General features: G+C 44.0%; 1 protein-coding gene and 1 non-coding gene across 4 annotated transcripts in view; one reads left to right on the top strand and one right to left on the bottom strand.

Moving 5' to 3' along the window:
- Positions 1-763: 763 nt before the first annotated feature.
- Positions 764-19,871, bottom strand: part of APMAP (adipocyte plasma membrane associated protein) — a 36,299-nt gene continuing 17,191 nt past the window's right edge. For all 3 annotated transcript variants that reach the window (XM_006097942.3, XM_023761698.1, XM_023761699.1), the window contains 7 exons: positions 19,404-19,519; positions 12,156-12,248; positions 10,357-10,473; positions 8,599-8,773; positions 7,880-8,014; positions 7,235-7,427; positions 764-1,882 (listed from right to left, as the gene is read on the bottom strand). In XM_006097942.3, coding sequence (XP_006098004.1) covers positions 1,673-1,882; positions 7,235-7,427; positions 7,880-8,014; positions 8,599-8,773; positions 10,357-10,473; positions 12,156-12,248; positions 19,404-19,519 — 1,039 coding nt within the window. In that variant the 3' untranslated portion in view covers positions 764-1,672. The remainder of the gene's footprint in view (positions 1,883-7,234; positions 7,428-7,879; positions 8,015-8,598; positions 8,774-10,356; positions 10,474-12,155; positions 12,249-19,403; positions 19,520-19,871) is intronic.
- On the top strand, positions 12,684-12,786 carry LOC111827752. Its single transcript, XR_002831471.1, has one exon. It is a non-coding gene; the product is annotated as a U6 spliceosomal RNA (small nuclear RNA).

Here is a 19,871-nt window from a genome sequence, read left to right on the forward strand (position 1 = left end):
TTTAAATTGATTTTTTGTGGCAGAGACCGACGGAGGTTTTACCCCCATTATTCCTTATAATACTTGCTATATGGGGTACAACCATATCTATTTGAAAATATCTAATAATCACTACTCAATTTCCTTTCCCTATAAAGTTACATAAATAGTAAGTCATTCATTCTGAGACCAATACGGGTTGCACCACCTAGACTGAAAGCCAGTCTTTGACTCGGTTCTACTGTTGCTGCATAAAGCCGGCCGGAGGAGGGTGACAGAGATGAGGCCACCGCTAGACTCCGGACTTCTTTCCCCCGAAATCAGGCTGACCAGGGCATGGGCGGAGCTGGCTACACTGGAAAAGGGAGGGAAGGGGTTGGAGGCCAGCCAGTGTGACAAGACACAAAGGTTCAGATTTCACCACAGCTCTCAATCCCCTTTGAACTGTATCATTACCTGTTAAAATACTGTCCAGTCAAGTTCTTAAAAACTATCCCAGAAGCCCAAACTGTCCTTCAGGACATTTCTTTAGAAATAGGTATCAGCCCCACTCCATAGGTTGGAAAACAGGGAGCAGTGTGCTATCAACTTACCCAAGAATGAATCAAGGCCGGAGGCAATGGCCTGAGGCCGCTGCTGCCCTCTGAGGGGTCCCCAGAGGAACTGCTTGACCCTAAAACAAGATCCCAGCTAAAATGATCCTCACATCATATGGGTTGGAGTCAGATTTCAGTCACTGATAATTATATTTAAAGAAAAGAAACTCCTAGGCAACACCATCACAAACGGTTAATCAGCATAAACGTTTATTTAATTATCATCACTACAGAGGTCTCCCTGACAAAACTATGACCAGTGTGTAGACATAGAGCAACTTTGGGCTTTTGACACTGAAGCAAATATGACATTAACACCCGTACTATTCACACCTGTGGGTCTAGAGGTGAGGAACAAAGGTGTGTAAATAGGACTGCCCTAAACTCACCCAGCTGCTGGGTCATTCATTCGTGTGGTAGGTTGTTCAGAGAGTAACCCTGGTAGTCCTCTTGGAGCTTTTGAAATCATGCTTCTCCTATGCACTTACTCAGATCCCTGCCTGTATATGACAGGACTCAGGAGTTTTTTTAAAACCCTGTTATGAGCTGGAGGAGGTTGGGGGTGGAAGCAATGGGAGGAAAGGGCCAGGGGTGGAGGCCGTGCCCTGCTCAGCTCTGGAGAAGTCGTGCTGAGGTCAGCGCTTGCACAGGCACTTCTGCACTGAGCACTCCATGCCCTTCCTTTGCTCCTCCCCATAAGCAGGCATTACCTGTTTTATAATGAAGATACTGAGGCTGGCAGGACAGAGCCAGATGCCTGGACAACTCATCTACTGCTCTATCCATCAAAACTCTGAGGCCTGCAAAAGTGCATGATGTCCCCCAAGTCCTAGAGAACTACCGTACTTAGAATTTTTTAAGAGAAAATGGCTTTACATGAACATATCTTCCAATGGCATATGCTATGCTTCCCTCTAAGTGCAAAGTCAAACCCAGGTGAGTCTGTCCTGCAGGGGCACATACCTCCCCAGGGTCACACCACACTTCCAAGGAACAGTGCTACAAGTGAAAAGGGCTGTGTCCATGGTGCCTCCTAGACCAGGTGGTGCCATGTGCCAACTCCTGGCACAGCCACGATCAGGGCTGCCATCGGGTGGCTAAAGAGACTGAAGGCTGAGTCTGCAGAGGAAGGGGGACCTGAAGGAGCCCAGGTAGAGGTACCCGTCATGCTCGTGCGCTTCGCTGATGTAGGTGGCCACCTGCCCATCAGGATCGTGCAGACTTCTCTGGATGGTGCCACTGCTGCTGAGTTCTAGGGCGAGGCTATACCGTGGCACAAACTTCATCACCGTCTCCTGACTAAACAGCTGGAAGGGAAGCACAGTGTGAGAAGCTGACCTACTGACTAAAGAATGTGAGCAGATCTGACCTTTTAAAAACAAGACAACAGGCCCCCAATGAAATCACTGATAGTAAGCCCACGTCACCAAACCAAGACTTCGTTTATTTACAGTTTAGGCTCCCCCAGAAATGGAATCTTAAGCCAGTCAATCAGGAATCAGTCCCTGATGAGCACTAGTTAGGTCATCTGCCTGACGACCCTGCGCCCCCTACAGGAAAGTGACCTTGCAGCCACCAACATGATTTTTGCTCAGTGTGACGTCCTTGTTCCTATTCCCTTCTGCCTATAAAAGTCTCTCATTTTGTACAGCTTCTTGGAGCTGCTTTTTATCTGTTAGATTGCATGCTGCCCAGTTCATGAATCATTGAAAAAAGCCTATAAGCTCTTTAAAATTTATTCTGTTGAATTTTATTGTTTAATAGACCCCACAGCCCCTCACTATCTAGAAAGGGCCCAGCTCCTCCAGTAACGAGGAAGCCATATAGGGCAGAGCCAGGTCAAACCAGTTCCCTACTCCCAGCACAGGGCCTGTGCCACAGCAGGTCTCCCCCAGCCTTGCCCCTTGCCTGGAGCACATCAGGCCTAGGCACCTCCTGTTACTTGCGTACAAGAGGTAAGGCTAACCCAGCACGAGGACAGTGGCTATCCAACAGCCTTATGCGATACCCCCCAATCCTGCAATGTAGGTACCACTGGATGCCCTGGCTGAACACAAAAGCACAAATCACATATGAGGAAGACACAGCGTGATATCAACCCCAGAATGCCGGGTTAAAACCAGCACAGCCCGACTGGAATAAATGCCAAGCCCTCTGATTATATTTAAGATATTTCAACTGTGCAAGGTGCAAATGATGGAGATCTGAAAGCAGTTCACGTTAAAGACAAAAACCTCAGCAGGTCACATCAACAGTCCCTGCCCTATGAGAACGAAGCAGCTCTAGGCTCTCCTGCAGCCAGTGCAGAGACCAAAGACGCCCACGCTGAGCAGGCACCTCCAGGAGCCTAGCCCCTGGCTGGGCCGGGACAAGAGGCTCCTGAAGCTATTGAAAGGTTTTAGCAAAGAAAAACATGGTGAGATACATAAATTTCTGGCAGAGCAGAAGGATAACATGTAGAAAATGATGACAAAGAACACCACTGCATAAGAACAGCAAATGAAAATCAATAGGCAAAGTTCAGCCTTCTAATATAAGGGGAAATAGCCACACAATTACAAATGTCCAATGAATAATGTCTCCTAGTCACTGGAAATGTTCAAATAGACATACAAGTCGACTGTGGTCTAGAAGGTTCTATAGTGATGGATCAAAGTTGCATTACAGCTCAAAATATTCCATAAGCCTTTCCAGGACCCATGAAATCCCACCTCCCTTCAGCCATAGGTCCTCCTCTCTCCATTTTGTACCTAAGAGATCTCATCCCTTCTCGTTAGTTTAACTAGTCACTTTCCCAGGAAGCTCTCAAATCTCTGCCTCTATTTCTGATGCCCAGAGCTAAATTCCTCACTACCTGGGAATTTCCACCTGGAATTTCTAACAGCTCTTCAAACTCAACAGACTCCCCAGCTCAGGAGATGGGGCTCCTGACACCAGCTGCTGAAGCCAGGAACTCAGCCCTCACACTTAATCCCTCTCTCTCCAGCTTACAAACCAGCACCCAGGGGTATTGTCATCTGTTGTGCATTATCAACCCCTCCCTGGGCTCTGCCCACGCCTCTCCTGGCCACTCTAACCACCTCCACACGGGCTCCCCGAGCAGTGGAACCCTCCTACAAGCTGTTCTCCACATGGCAGCTACAGTTATCTTTTTACAACCTTCTTTGTAACACATTACTCCCCTCTCAAACAGTTCAGTCAAGAAGCAGCGTGCGGGGCAAGTGAGGCAGGTGTGTGCAGACATACAGCAACTTGCACTGAGCAAAAGGGGAACCCCAGTGGCCTAGCCCAGAGAGTCAGTCTGAACAGGGTGAGGGAGAGTCCACACTGAGGGAAGGGAAAGGACAGTGACGCGGAGTAGGGGGTCAGAGCTTAAGCAGGATGAGGAGGGTGTTTACCTGGGGAAGCTGTGCAAGTATCAGAGCCCCTCAGAAGAAAGGCTGGCCCCACAACATGGCCACGAGGAGGGAGAAGGCCCAGGCTGGTGCTAGAGCCCTAGCAGAGACCATGTGACAGGGGACAATGGCTACAAATTGGTGACATTTGGGGAATCTGATCAAATAGGTATGAAGGGTAAGGGGATCCAGGTTTCTCACTAATAGAAAAAGGAAGTACAAATACAAAAGGAAGAAAACTAGAATAGACCCTGTGGTATTAAGCTGGATATAGGGAAACCAGCTTTACTTATGGTTTTCAATTTAAATAAACAGATGATAAATAAATGTAGGTGTAAATGTATGTACATTGTATATACGTATATGTGTATACATGTATGACTACACATGCAAAATACATTCCCTGCTTTGTCCATGAGGGGGCCTGGGAGCAGTTATGTGACACTTAGCCCCAGATCTCCTCTAGAAGGAACCAGGCTCCTTGAGGAAGTGGCTGATTCCAGAGCTGGGGTGGGGAAAGGATGAGATGAGCCAGAAAGTAAGGAACCACCCAAGAATAATAGGTGCATGTCCAAAGGCCACGGAGCCACACTGAAGGGCTCTCAGTGGCCACAGCTGGACAACCTAAGTATCAAAGTAAATAATGATAGCCCTGCTGGTGTGGCTCAGTGGCTGAGCGCCAACCCATGAACCAGGATGGTTCAATTCCTGGTCAGGGCACATGATGGGTTGCGGGCTCAATCCTCAGTAGGGGGCATGCAGGAGGCAGCCGATCAATGATTCTCTCTCATCACTGATGTTTCTCTCTCTCTCTCTCTACCTCTCCCTCTCCCTCTCCTTCTCCCTCTCCCTCTCCTTCTCCCTCTCCCTCTCCCTTCCTCTCTCTGAAATAACAAATAAATAATGATAGTAACAGATTATATAACCCACTGAGCAAAATAGGTAACCATAAGATAATACTGATATTTACTTAGTTATAAAGTGCCTCCCCACAATAAATAAATTAAATAATATTAATTAATTAATTAAAATAAAATTTAAAAAAGTAAAGTGCCTCCCCACAAAATACTCATTAATTACAAAGGAAAAAAGGGTGGCTTCACGGGGGAGAAGCCTGGCATTCACCACCGAATCAGATGAACTACCAGCACGGGACATGGTGGCATCAGCCCCTCCTGCAGGACACACTGAAAACCCAGCTGCACTCTGTGGTCTCTGCCAGAGATGCATACCCTGACTCTAACCACGAGAAACACCTGCACCCAAATGGAGAGGCTTCCTGAAATATAACTGACCTGCAACCTTCCAACAGGTCAAAACTGGGGAGCTGCTCCAGACCGCAGGAGAATGAGGAGGTGTGTTGGCTGGGGGCCATGTCTGATCCTGGGCTGAATAACTAAGGACATCACTGGGGCAACCCGAGCAACCTGAATGGGCTGCGCGGTTGGACAGCGGCAGGTGTTCATGTAACTTTCCTGTCTGGGCTGGTGGTCTTGAGGAAGAGTGTCCTTGTTGTAGGAAATACACTAAGTATCTGAGGGGCATCAGGCAACAACTTACTTGCAAACAGTTCTTGAAAAAAGTTCTTTGTGCCTTTCTTGCTACTTTTCTATGTCTAATATTGTATCAAAAATAAAAAATCCCCAATGACTTTGATCCCATTTTGAATAAAATCTAACCTCCTACAAGGCCAGGATCCTCACCCGCTTCTCCCACCTGCTATCATCTGTCATGTCTCAGGTCACACACAGATGCTGAGCTCTCCTGCTCAGGGACCCTAACCATGTTCTCCGTCACCAGGAACACATCCCACTGCTCCAGCTCTCTCTCATATTTATGGTCTCAGCTCTCGAATCACTCATTTATTCAACAGAAACTTCTGAGTGCCTACTATGTGCCAGACACTGTTCTCAGTGCTGAGGATAAAGGAGTAAACTAAACAGAAAAGTACCTGCTCTGATGAAGCACACATTCTATCAGGGGAGACAGCATGCACCACCGAGGGGCCACATCCTGGCTGAAGAAAAGCTAAGAGGGCCAAAAACTGAACACTTACTACACTCAGCTAAGGGCATTATGTGCATATTCACATTATATGTTTTCAGCATGTAATAAAATGCTATTTTCTTCCCACTTGACAGATGGAGCAACTGAAGCAGAGAGACCACATCTGGGCAGCTGGTGTGATCTTCGAAATTCTTCTTCTTGCCACTCTACCCTTCTGCCTCCTCCTAGATTCCAATGGAAACAGATGTTGGCTCTGAAGTCAGCCATACGTAGAGGAGGATGTGTTCTTTCTGAACTAATCAGGATTTGCTACATTGACCGCTAAAATCAGAACAACACTGAAGGCCATGGAACAGCCTGACCGAGCAGGTGTATGCAGCTCCTCACTGGGGCCCAAACACAGGGCCTGGCACCACATGGCCTCAGTAATTGCTGCCTGCTACCTTTCAGGACTTTAAGTTATAAATATTTTAATATATATGCAAATACTCAATATCAATTTCAGATACTATTCAGCCTGTAAAAAGAAACTTTTCAGAAAATAAAATTTCTATATGAAGGAAGTACCTGTATCAGCAAGTGACTCATCCCCACTGTAAAATGTGTTTTACATTCGGGGCATTTCATGGAAGCCACTGGAAGAAAGGGTAGGATGCTCAACATTTAAAGGCTGTGTTGAATGGTCTGCTGGCCATTGGCAAGGGTGAATGATTTGTTTTAAATGGGGAAGAATCAGTGTGCTAAGATGTCAAAGGGCAAAATCCTACGGAGAGGGGTGACTGGCAGGAGGTTCCAAGAAGGGAGGAGGGAGCAAGGCAGCATGGGTCCAAGGTGAGTGAGTTACACGTATGGCCACAGGAAGAGGCACCTGGGAACCCTTTGAGGAGAAGCAGTGTCAACTGCTGACAGGGAGGGGAAGGCCAGGATCCAGGGTTTGGAGGAGAAGAGAAACCTTAAAAAGCCATCTCAGAGCAGGAAGAGGGAGGCTGACAGGCAGGGTAGAGACACCAAAAAGTCATGATGGTGAGGGTGATGATAAAAACGCCTAGACCAGAAAACCAGAAAAAAAAAATCAAAAGGTCCAAATGTTTAAGTTTCATGTCATGCTGAAGAATAAAAGGTGTTTAAAGAAATCACTGAAAGTACTAAATATTACAAGCAGAACTAGAATTTTTAGAGCTATAAATCAAACTAGATCATAATTAGATGCATCTTCTAATTATAGTTTTGAATCTTAGAATTATAGTTTTCAGTTACCTTAAAAATCATTCTTTTAATATAAGGTCTCTCGGATAAGAAATCCAACATTGAAAACCCAGGGTTGGGGCGAATGCTCGACATGCAGACCCAGTAACCCCCGGAGCTGCTGGGCCGGATGTTGTCTGGGAATCCAGGCAGGTTCTCCACGAACAGGTCGACCCCTCCCTTCATCAGGCCAGACACGTAGACTCTGAAAAAGTCACCCAGGTAGGTATGAGCAGCAGCCCCCCAATTTAAGGAAAAATTTTAGCCAACCACAAAATTAGTCTTGGTTCCAATAAGTTTATGAAAATAACTATAAGTATGTCCATTATGAACAAAAGTGCAGCTGCTGAAAGAGGCACTCAAGCACTGGGCCCAGCTAGATGCGGTTTAGGGAAAATGCGGTGCGCCAAGACCCACCGATAGGGAAGGCACATGGGATGTGCATCAGCATTAAATTAAGACTCTCCCAGATGGTGACACTCAAGTAGGTGAGACATGGGGAAAGAAAACACACCCTTGAGTGTGATGTTTGACATCATTACACAAAGGAGAAGGTGCCCTGTCAATTCTCGAATTCTCTCAACTGACACCTCCACACCCACCCCGGGCACAAGGCTCTCTGGTGAACACGGGCCGCTCAGCAGATGCCACACGCACCTCCTTATCCTGGCCATGGTCAACTCTGCCACCAGGACGAAGTCCTCGTCAGGAGAAAGCTGCACTCCGTTAGCAAACCGCAACTGGTCCAGTAAAACCTTTACTTCTTTGGTCTCAGTATCGTACTCTAGCAGGCTGTGGGTGCCAACAGCAAAGGGTCACACCGAGTGTCCACAACCCACCTGCTGGGTTGGAGCCTGGCTCACCTCTGGGCAGGGACCTGCGGGAAGGGACTCAGCCTCACACTGGAGTGACAAGGCCCCTGGAGGCCCCCTGCTCAGACCTGGTCCCAGGCTGGCCCCTAGCAGCCCTTCCCCACCCACGGCAGCCCCAGGCATCCTCTTCCAGACATCCCCCAGTCATCCTCTCACTGACCGGGAGCAGGCTCAACACCACAGGGCCACCACGGCTCCAGCCTCACCAGAGTTCCCTTTAGAGAGACAACCTAAAACCCAGGCCTGCTTGTAGGGCTCTCCCAGACTGCCCAGACCACATCCTCACACGAACAGGCCTATTTTTATTCATCGCATCAAAGAGAAAGTAAGGTCCCCTTGCTCTGTTCTGTTGCACCCATCACCCATTTCCAGAAGGTCCTATCTGAAATGCTGAAATACTATGCTCAGAAACACTCCAAAGATTCCTAGAAGCAATCCGCTCTGCTAAAGCTCCCCTGCCTGACTGATGACCTCACTGAGCAAAGATGTGAAATACACACTCACCGCCCATCATCCGTTCCCTCCATAACCAGAAGCAGAAAATCTCGTCTTTGCCATTTGCTGCTGGAATCTGTAAAATAAATCTTCCTCCCATCCCGAGTTATGGTAAGGTCGTTCACAAAGGACATTTTCCGCCCCTCGATGGGTATGTCGGAGGACAGCAACAATTTCACTTCACCTGAAGTGCAAAGAAGAAAAGGAGAAAAGGAAAGGAATGAAGAAAGGAAGGAAAGGAGAGAGTGACGTGCTTTTGTTCTAAGAACTCATATCACAATAATTTTGAAATATGAATTAGCCTGATTTAAAAAGAAAAACTAAAATGAACCTCTCTATGCCATATGTCAAAAAATGCATTGCTTCTTACAATAAAGTGTTTTTCCGTTCTTTCATCAGTTAGCTGATGAATACTTTTAGACTACATTAAAGCAAAACCCTTCCTCTGAGGATGAGGAACTTGCTTTTATCGAGATCAACTGACTTAAAAGTTTATGTAAAAGGCAACACTCGATTTGTTTGTTTGAGAGAAATATAAACTGTTCTATTCATCTGCTTTTAAACAAAGAAATAAGAGTAGCTCAGCCAGTGAGGCTCGGTGGATTGAGTGTCATCCTATACACCAAGAGGCTGCCGGTTTGATTCCCAGTCGGGGCACATGCCTGGGTTGCGGGCTTGATCCCCAATAGGGGTGTGCAGGAGGCAGCTGATCAATATTTCTCTCGTTAATGTTTCTATCTCTCTCTCTCTCCCTCTCCCTACTTCTCTAAAATCAATAAAAAACTATTTTTTTAAGAAAGTAGTAGGTTTTTTAAATAGTAGAACATTTATTGAGTGTTAAACTCTTTCCATGTATATCATTGAAATCCTCACAACAGTCCCACGAGGAAGGCTACTACATTATCCCTATCATGGATGAGGACAGTGTTCACAGAGAGACTAAGTAACCTGCATAGTCACACAGCCAGCCAATGGCATGGCAAACCCATGCAGTTGGTCTGCAGTGCCTGGACCCAGGGCCCCCCGCACCTTCCATGATAACAAACTCCTCCATGGTACGACCCTCCCCTGCCAAAGCACATACAGTGAATGTTATGCCACTGGTCAAGATGACATCATGACCAGACAGGGGAAAGGAACGGGAGGAGAAGCTAGAGAAAGAAAATGAAAAGACATAGGCGAAGGATAAGGATAAGAAAAGACTGAGAGGCAGAAAACAAACAGGAAGACAAGACGTCAAGAGAAACACAGAAAGCCCAGCCAGCATGGCTCAGTGGTTGAGGGTCGACCTATGAACCAGGAGGTCATGACTCAATTCCCAGTCAGGGCACATGCCTAAGTTGTAGGCTCAATCCCCAGTGTGGGGTGTGCAGGAGGCAGCCGATCAATGATTCTCATCACTGATGTTTCTACCTTTCTCTCTCTCTCCCTTCCTCTCCGAAATCAATAAAAATATTTTTTTTAAAGAGAGAGACAGAAAAATAAAGATGGATGGAGGAGGTCTAATAACCTCCTCTTGAGATTTGTGGCTAAAACACAAACGCCAGAGGGAATTAGGGTGCTGACGAAATGCACACAAGTAAGGATCTATATGGTGCTTATGCTAGCTGATATTTGTAAGGCGATGCTTGCAGTACTATTCAATGAGTAAGAAATATCAGAGTCTCCAGCTGACTGTATTGAACAAATTCTCTTAAGTTCACTTATGCACATATTGTTTAAAAAATCTGAAATCATCACAGAAGGAAATAAGATATTGTCACATACGTGTCCAGGGATTCACTTCAAATAGTCCCTTGTATGCGTCAACCACAAAAAGGGTCCCATTGGGCCCCACCCGGATGCCCAGGGGTCTTCCACAAGTAGGCTCGTCGTCTCGGGTTTCTAGGGAAACAAACGGACAGGAATCAGTGGCTGGTCTGTGCCCCCATTAGTGTGTAAGCACCTCATCCCACCAACCCTTCCTAAATTTATGCATAGTTCTATATACCATGCATTGGGATACAGACCCGCACCCCAGTATTCTAGCACCTAGGATTTAGGACAATTGTCCAGCATGTCCAGAGGGACCACCTGAGAATCCAGGTCTGGACATTTACACAGCAACTGGTACCCAAGAATCATGTTCACATCAGCATCCCAAGACTTGAACAGTTAACACAGGGATGTCATCAGGACCCAGGCCTCGATTCCAGAATCCCCACAGAACCTCAGGAGCTGGGAGGTTCATCCCAACGGCCTGATCTGAATACTCTGCCCATCTAGTAGCATAGTTTTCTCTCCCCCTGGCATAAAGGGAGAGTTCTATTTTATTCCTTAGGTTAACTCTCTTGCTCTACTACCTACACTCTTTTAAAACCTTTGGGGCCCTAGCTGGTGTTGCTCAGTTGGTTGAGTGCGGTCCCTTGCACCAAAAAGGTTGCAGGTTCCATTCCTGGTCAGGGCACATGCCTAGGTTGCGGGTTTGATCCCCGGTCCGGGTGTATGCGGGAGGCAGCTGATCAGTGTCTCTCTCTCACATGAATGTTTCTCTTCCTCTCACCCCCAGCCCTCTCTCTCTAAAATCAGTAAAACATATCATCAGGTGAGGATTTTAAAAAACTATGGCAATGCATATTTCCTGCAGGGTGCCCACTGTGGGGTGCTTGCAATGGAGTGCTGAAAGCAGATGTTCACTGCAGGAGTGCTTACAACAGGATGCTTCCTACAAGGTGCTTACTGCAGAGTGTTCACTGCAGACGCAGTTACAGCAGAAGGAGGGTGCTTGCTGCAGGATGCTTACCAGAGGACACTTACAGCCAAAATATGGAGTGGAAAAGGGCAGGTTAAAGAACCAAATGTAAAGTATGAGTCCACCCCATATAACCATGAGTGGCTGGGAGTATTCATGAACAGAAAGATATCTGAAAAGTTATTCACTAAAATGTTAATAACAATTACATCTGAGAAGACTCTGGGGTGATTTTTACTTTCTTCTTCGTACTTTTGTGTTGTTTGCATTTCACAATGAAAAGGCATCACTTAAAAAAAAACATTTCAGCTATTAAAAAATGATAATAAGAAGAAGAAGTCAGGACTACCAGTGTTTAAACAATAAGATTTTTCTACTCTAGTTTTCTAAAATTCGAGTGACTTCAGGGTATTTTCACTTTGAATGACACTGCTGAAATTCCTAAGAAGCTAATGTAGGAATCACATTTAAGTATCCAAGTAATGACAAAGCTGTCCGCTTTGCTATGGTAGCATTTCAACAAACCTATTAATTTTCAAGTTACCTTAAAAGTGAGCACGGGCCTCTGCAGAACAGAGAGGGGTGGAGCTAAGAGTAAGCGGCAGGTGCCATGGCCACTGCCTAGCTGGGAAATGCAATGAAGGGTGACAACCAGGCACCGTGAGGTCCAAGGACCACCAGCAAATGAAGAGCATGTGGTAACACCCAAATCAGCCTATCGCCAGATGATCAGGGCTCTTTTTCTCCAAGGATGAACCTGACTTACACAAGGCTATTTGGCACCTTTCTGAATGACGAGACAAGACATACATGGGGAGGACTGTGACTGACTTACTGCATGGGCCCGACCCAAACCGGGCGATGGTATCTACTTCACCGTTTTCAATTTTTATGACCCGGCCATCTGCGGTACCAGTAAATATCACATCTGTTTAAAAAAATAAAAAGAATAAGAGTGTTACTGAGTTGGCCTAAAACTTTGATCATATTACCTTCTTCTAAAACATAGGTGGCTTATTGGCCATTTTCATCTCCAGAGAAGAAAAGGCATTTCTGAAAATGAAGGAGAAGTGATGTCTGGGAACAAAAAGTCCTTAAAATGTGCAGCAGTAAAATTGTGGGGTTTTGAGGCATCTGCCTGTGAGTTTGAACCTAACACTGAAGCAAGGGTGCAGCAGACACCAGGCAGTGATAAAACCATGAGGATTTTCTACTTTCAGAAGAGTACAGGCTCGTGGGCTAGCACTCAGGGGCACATGCTCATGTCTGCCTCACACCAGTGTCTGCTGTTGAGGCTGATCAGATCCAACTAAAAGAGAATAATTGCTAGGAGGCCCCTCAGGATAAGATTAAAGCACAATAGGTGCTCACTTCAGCAGCACATACACTAAAATTAGAAAAATACAGAAATTAGCACTACCGCACACAAGGATGACATGCAAATTCATAAAACATTACATCGTTTTAAATATTTATTATAAACTCTAGGGCAACCACTAAACAAACTATAACAGTAACTAATATGCTAAGAAAAAACAGAAAATAGAATGAACCACAATAACTACAAAAGGTAGAGTAGAAGACAAACTTAGGAACAAAAAATAAGGTCAATGAATAGAAAGCAGTAACAAATATGGTAGCTACTAATTCAACTGCACCAATTTGTACTTTAAACATCAATGGTCTCAACATGCCAAGTAAAAGACAGACTTTTAAGTCAGAGTAGATTTTTTTAAAAAGTACTCAACTATACTCTGTCTATAAGAAACTCACTTTAAATATAAAGACACATATAAGTTAAAAACAGAGGACTAGATAAAGATGTATCACTAACACTAAACAAACAAAATCTAGAATAACTATATTAATTTCAGACAGCCAACTTCAGAGCAAGGAAGTTGTCAAGGGGGAAAAATGACATTATAATGACAAAGGGTCAATTCTCCATGAAGATATCTTTAATGTGTATGTGCCTAATAACAAACTGTCAAAATACATGAGGTAAAACTGATAGGACAACAAGGAGAAATAGATTAATCCACTATTAGAGTCGGAGACTTTAGCATCCCTCTATCAGAAATGGAGAGGTCCAGCACACAGAAAATCAGTAAAGATATAATTGAACTAAACAGCACCATTGATCAACTGGATATAATGAATACCTATCAGCTAGGTAATCCAAGCATACCAGAATATACATTCCTCTCAAGCTCACATGACACATTCACCAAATTAGAACACATTTTGGGGAATAACAAACACACCTTAACAAATTTAAAAAGCTAGAAATTACATAATGCCTACTCTCAGATCACAATGGAATTAAACTAGAACAGAAAGATATCTAGAAAAATCCCAAAATACTTAGAAATTAAATAACACATGGGTCAAAAAAGAAATCTCGAGAGAAATTTTAAAATTTTTGAACTAAATAAAATAAAAAGCAATTTATCAAAATTTGTAGAATGCAATAAAAGCAGTAATTTGAAATTTTCAGTACCAAATGCATATATTAGAAGAGAAATCTAAAATCAACCATCTAAACTTCCATCTTAGCAAACCAAAAAACAAAATAAAATTAAATCTAATATAAGCAGAAGAAACAATAAAAATTAGAGCAGATATCAATAAAATTGAAAACAGAAAATAGAGAAAAATCAACAAAACTAAAAACTAGTTCTTTAAAAAGACCAACATTGATAATCTTCTAGCCAAAATAAGAACAAAAAAGAGCAAATGCAAATTATCAATCTCAGAAATGAAAGAGGGAACATCGCTACAGACCCCAAAGACATTAAAAAGATAATAAAGCAATATTATGAACAACCCTATGCCCCCAAATTTGGCCATCTAGATAAAATGAACCAATTCCTTGACAGACACAATCTGCCAAAACTCATACAAGAAGAAATAAGATAATTTGATTAAGCCTATATCTATTAGAGAAAAGAACCAATAATTAATAACCTTTCAAAACAGAGAACACCAGACTAAGATGGGTTAACCAGTGAATACTACTGCCAAACATTTAAGGAAGAAATGGTACAAATTCTCTATAATCTCTTCCAGAAGACAGAAACAGAGGGAATACTTCCTAATTCATTCTTTGAAGCCAACATTGCCCTAATACCCAAACCAAAGTCATTATAAGAAAACTATAAACCAATATTTCTCATGAACAAAGATACAAAAATCCTCAACAAAATATTAGCAAATCTAATCCAACAATGTGTAAAAAGAATTATTCACCCAGCCCTAGCTGGTTTGGCTCAGTGGATAGAGCGTCAGCCTGCTGACTGTAGAGTCCCAGGTTCGATTCCAGTCAAGGGCACATGCCTGGGTTGCGGGCTCGATCCCCAGTGGGGGGCGTGCAGGAAGCAGTCATCAATGACTCTCTCATCATTGATATTTCTATCTCTTTCTCCCTCTCCCTTCCTCTCTGAAATCAATAAAAATAAAAAAATAAGAAAAGAATTATACAACCGAACAACTGGGACTTATCCAGGGTGTTTGAGCCTAGTTCAGCATTTGAAAATCAATTAAGTAATCCCCAACATTAACAGGCTAAAGAAAAATCACTTATCAGTAGATGCAGAAAAATCATCTGACAAAATCCAACCGCTATTCATGATAAAACTTTCAGCAAATTAGGAAGAGAGGGGAATTTCGTTAACTTGATAAAGAGCATCTATTTAAAAAAACAACAACTACAGGGAATATCCTTAATTGTGTCAAACTAGAAGCTTTCCCACTGAGATAAGGAATAAAACAAGGATGTCCCCTCTCACCTTCATTTACAATATTGTATTAGAAGTCTTAGCTCATTCAATAAGACAAGAAAAAATAAAAGAAAATCAATACTAATTGGGAAGGGAAAAATAAAATTGTCTTTGTTCACAGATAACAAAATTCTCTATGTAGAAAATCCAAAAGAATCAACAACAAAACCTCCTAGAACTAATACGCAATTATAGCACAGTTGTAGGATATAAGGATAATATACAAGTCAATCACTTCCTTATATATACCAGCAGTGAATAAGTAAAATTTGAAATTAAAAACAGGATACCATTTACATTAGCATCCAAAAGAAGGAAATATAGAGGTCTAAATATAATAAAATATATAGAAGATCTATATGAGAAAAACTATAAAACTCTAATGAAAGACCAAAAAAAATACATAAATGGAGAGATATTCCATGTTTATGGATATGAAGATTCAATATTCTCAACATGTCAGTTCTTCCTAACTTGATTTATATATTCAAAATAATTCCAATAGAAATCCCAGCAAGTTCTTTTAATATACTTATCTGCAAACTGATAATAAAGTTTAAATATAGAAAAGCAAAAGATCCAGAATAGCCAACACTATACTGAAGAACATCAAAGGACTGTCACTACTTGACTTCAAGACAGCCACTTTGGAAGACAGTTTGGTGGTTTCTTACAAAATGAAATATATTCCTACCACAAGATCCAGCAACTGTGATCTTTGGCATTTACCCAAATAAGTTGAAAATATGTCCACACAAACATCTACATGCAGATATTTATAACAGCTTTATTAATAACTAAAGGCCCGGTGCACCAAATTCATGCATGGAGGGGGAGGTTCCCTCAGCCCAGCCTGCACCCACTCCAATCGGGTACCCTCGGGGGATGTCCGACACCAGCGGTCAGACACCCCTGTCACAATCTGGGACTGCTGGCTCCTAACCACTCGCCTGCCTGCCTGCCTGATTGCCCCTAACCTCTCTGCCTGCCTGATCACCCCTAACCTCTCTGCCTGCCTGCCTGCCTGCCTGATGGCTCCCAACTGCTCTCCCCTGCCATCCTGATCTCACTCCCAACTGCCTCTGCCTGCCTGATCACCACTAACTGCCCTCCCCTGCCGTCCTGATCTCGCCCCCAACTGCCCTCCCCTGCCAACCTGGTTGCCCCCAACTGTCCTCCCCTGCTGGCCTGATCTCACCCCCAATGGCCCTCCCTTGCTGGCCTGATCTCGCCCCTAACTGCTCTCCCCTGCTGGCCTAATCGCCCCTGACTGCCTCTGCCTGCCTGATGGCCCCTAGCTGCCCTCCCCTGCCAATCTGATCTTGCCCCCAACTGCCCTCTTCTGCCAGCCAAGATCAACGGCTGCCACAGAGGCTACGGATCAGACCCTGCCTCTCTCTCCGCAGGCCTCTCTCCGGGCCTGATCTGCAGCCCCCTAGGCAGTCAGTGCTGGGTCTGGGTGCCTGCAGCGGCCATGGCAACCCAGCACTGACTTCCAGTCTGGTCGAGCCTTCGGTTGTTATGACCCTGGCTCTTTATTATATAGACTAGAGGCCCGGTGCAGAAATTCATGCACCAGTGGGTTTCCTGGGCCTGGCTCTCCGACATCCCCCAAGGGGTCCCGGATTGTGAGAGGGCACAGGCCAGGCCAAGGGACCCCACCCATGCACGATCGGGGCGGGGAGAGACATGGGAGGTTGGCTAGCCAGGGAGGAACCGCAGGAGGGCTCCCGGGCGTGTCTGGCCTGTCTTGCTCAGTCCTGATCAGCCGGACCCCAGCAGCAAGCTAACCTACCAGTTGGAGCATCTGCCCCCTGGTGGTCAGTGCACATCATAGTGAGCAGTTGAGCGGCCTTAGCATATCACTAGCATATTATGCTTTGATTGGTTGAACAGGCAACCAGACACTTAGCATATTAGGCTTTTATTATATAGGATTGCCAAAACTTGGAAGCAACCAAGATGTCCTTCAGTCAGTGAACAGATAAATAAACTGTAATATGTCTAGGAAATGGAATATTATTCAGGAATAAAAAGGAAAGAGCTATGAAGGCATGAAAAGACATAGAGGAACCTTAAATGCATATGACTAAGTGAAAGAGGCCAATCTGAAAAGCTGCATGCTGTATGATCCCAACTATATAAAATTCTGGAAGACAAAAACTATAACAGCAGTAAAAAGATCAGTGGTTGCCAGGACACGTCGAGGGGAGGGAGGGATAAATAGGCAGAGCACAGAGGATTTCTTAGGACAGTGAAACTGCTCTGTATGATATTAAAATAATGAATGCATGTCATTATACATTTGTCCAAACCCACAGAATATTCAACACCAAGAGTGAACCCCAATGTAAACTATGAACTTTGGGTGATAATGTGTTAACTGTAATAAATATACCATCTGGTATGAAATGCTAATAATGGGGGAAGCTGTGCATATGTGCGGGGAGGGAGTATATGGAATATTTCTGTACTTCCTCTTCATTTTACTGTGAGCCTAAAACTGCTCTAAAAAAATAAATATTGTTTTAAAATTAAAACACATTAATTGGTGATTGATTACTCAAGTACCTCCTGGGGCTGATGCCTCCCTCCAATGTCAGCAACACGCCAGCCATCCCTCAGGATAACTTCCAAGTGAGGCAACAGCAACGAGTCCCTGGGGACCTCCCTGGGGTTCACACCTGCAGGAGGCTAACTAGATAGGCCCCTCTGTACCTAACCAGAAATGTCACCAAGAAGATAACCAGCTCCTTTATCTGGTGACAGAATACAATGAGATGTTAGCCCATGTGAAAAGGGGAAAAGCAAGAAAAGCATTCTCTTTGAAAGTTTTTAAAAAAATCACTTTAACTCCTCCCAGTTCCAGATTTGATTTCTAATATTTGATTTTTTTCTACCCCCAAAAAACCCACAAAACTTGTAAAATGTATTAATAATAAACAACAATGTCTTTTTAGAGGAAATATAAAGTTCTATCATGAAGTACCTATCACTCTTGAAACAATTTTGACTTTGCAAGTCAAACAAACAATTGCAAAAAGACACCAGTCTTGCCTGGCCAGCATGGCTCAGTGGTTGAGTGTCATGGTGCAATTCCCAGTCAGGGCACATGCCCAGGTTGCAGGCTCGATTCCCAGTGTGGGGTGTGCAGGAGGCAGCCAATCAATGATTTTCACTCATCATTGATGTTTCTCTCTCTCTCTCTCTCTCTCTCCTCCTCCCTTCCTCTCTGAAATCAATGAAAATATACTGAGAAAAAAAAAATGCACCAGTCTTGGGCTCCTGCATCAAACAGCAGGTCTGGGAAAGACAAGCGGTCAATGTCATGTGAGAAGCGGCTCTGACCTGCCTTCAAAACAAACCAGAGGAGCACCCCGAATGCAATGTCCACCACTACTCCTCAAAAAACATATTGGACTTTGGAATGAGGAGCAGAGTGCTTAGTTCAGCTGCTCAGAAATCCTCACACCATTTTAAGTATAGCACCTTTCCCTTTATTTTTTTGAATTTTATTTTATTGTTTAAAGTATTACAAATAGTAATACATATGTCTCCTTTTTTTCTCCATTGACCTCCCTCTGGCCTCCCTTACACCCTGGCACATGCCTTCACCACCACCACCCCTCCCCCAGTGTCTTGTATCCATTGGTTATGCTTATACGAATGCATACAAGTCCTTTGGTTGATCTCTTACTCCTCCCCCCAACCCTCTCCTGCCTTCCTACTGTAGTTTGACAGTCTGTTCGATGCTTCTTTGCCTCTGTATCTATTTTTGTTCATCAGTTTATAATGTTCTTTATATTCCACAAATGAGTGAGATCATGAGGTATTTATCTTTCACTGACTGATTCCAAAGCTTAATACTCAAGTATTAGAACTAGAGCCTATTCTAGTTCTTAGGTTTGGTGGAAATATTGAGAATTGTCCATATTCTTTTCAAAAATGAAACTGATACAAAGAGAAACCGAGCTAAGAAACAATGTCCTGTCAAGAAACACCTACCAACTTTGATAAATGAACTAAACATCAATGTCTGCATTTTTCATTTTTCCTTCCATGTTAATGGGTCATATACTTTGAGTAGAATAAAGTATTCCATAGACATGAACTCAAATCACCCAGGACTAAAATGGCCCACAACTCTGAGAGCCAAGATTCTCTCTGCACATGCACATCCCACATCCACAGCTAACCATGTCGAAAGCTCCTCCAGGGCGGCTGCTCCTACAAAGCCCCCATTTAAGCAACAGACAGCCTCGAAGGCACCCAGTCAGACTCCACAGTTCCAGGGGTTTACTTACCCCCAATATTTGTTATGGACTCTGGCCCAACAAGTTGATTTTCAAATAGTCTTTCCGCCTGTCGTAACTTCGTATTTGGTTGCAGAACACCATGCAAGAGAGGGGGTTCTTTGAAGCTGCAAAATAGTGCAATTATAGGGATCTGTCTACAGAAAATACATTTAGAAAGTATTTACTGAGGACCTACGACATGCATAATTCCATTTGATAAAGAGGGTTCATTCCAATAATATCCTTATTTGCCAGAAACACAAAGGTTAAGAAAAAAAACTGACCTAGGATATTAGAAACGGTCATAGTATTAAATAAAAATGAAAATATAAATACAGCTAATGCAAGAACTTTTGCAATCACCTGCCATTAAGAGCACCCAGGGCCTCCACTCACCTGAACTTCTCATCACTGATCCAATGCCTCACAGCAGGTTAGACCTTCTCACACCCTCTGATTCACACACCCTGGCATTTA

Source organism: Myotis lucifugus, unplaced genomic scaffold (assembly GCF_000147115.1).
Source record: "Myotis lucifugus unplaced genomic scaffold, Myoluc2.0 scaffold_214, whole genome shotgun sequence".
Lineage (NCBI taxonomy): Eukaryota > Metazoa > Chordata > Mammalia > Chiroptera > Vespertilionidae > Myotis > Myotis lucifugus.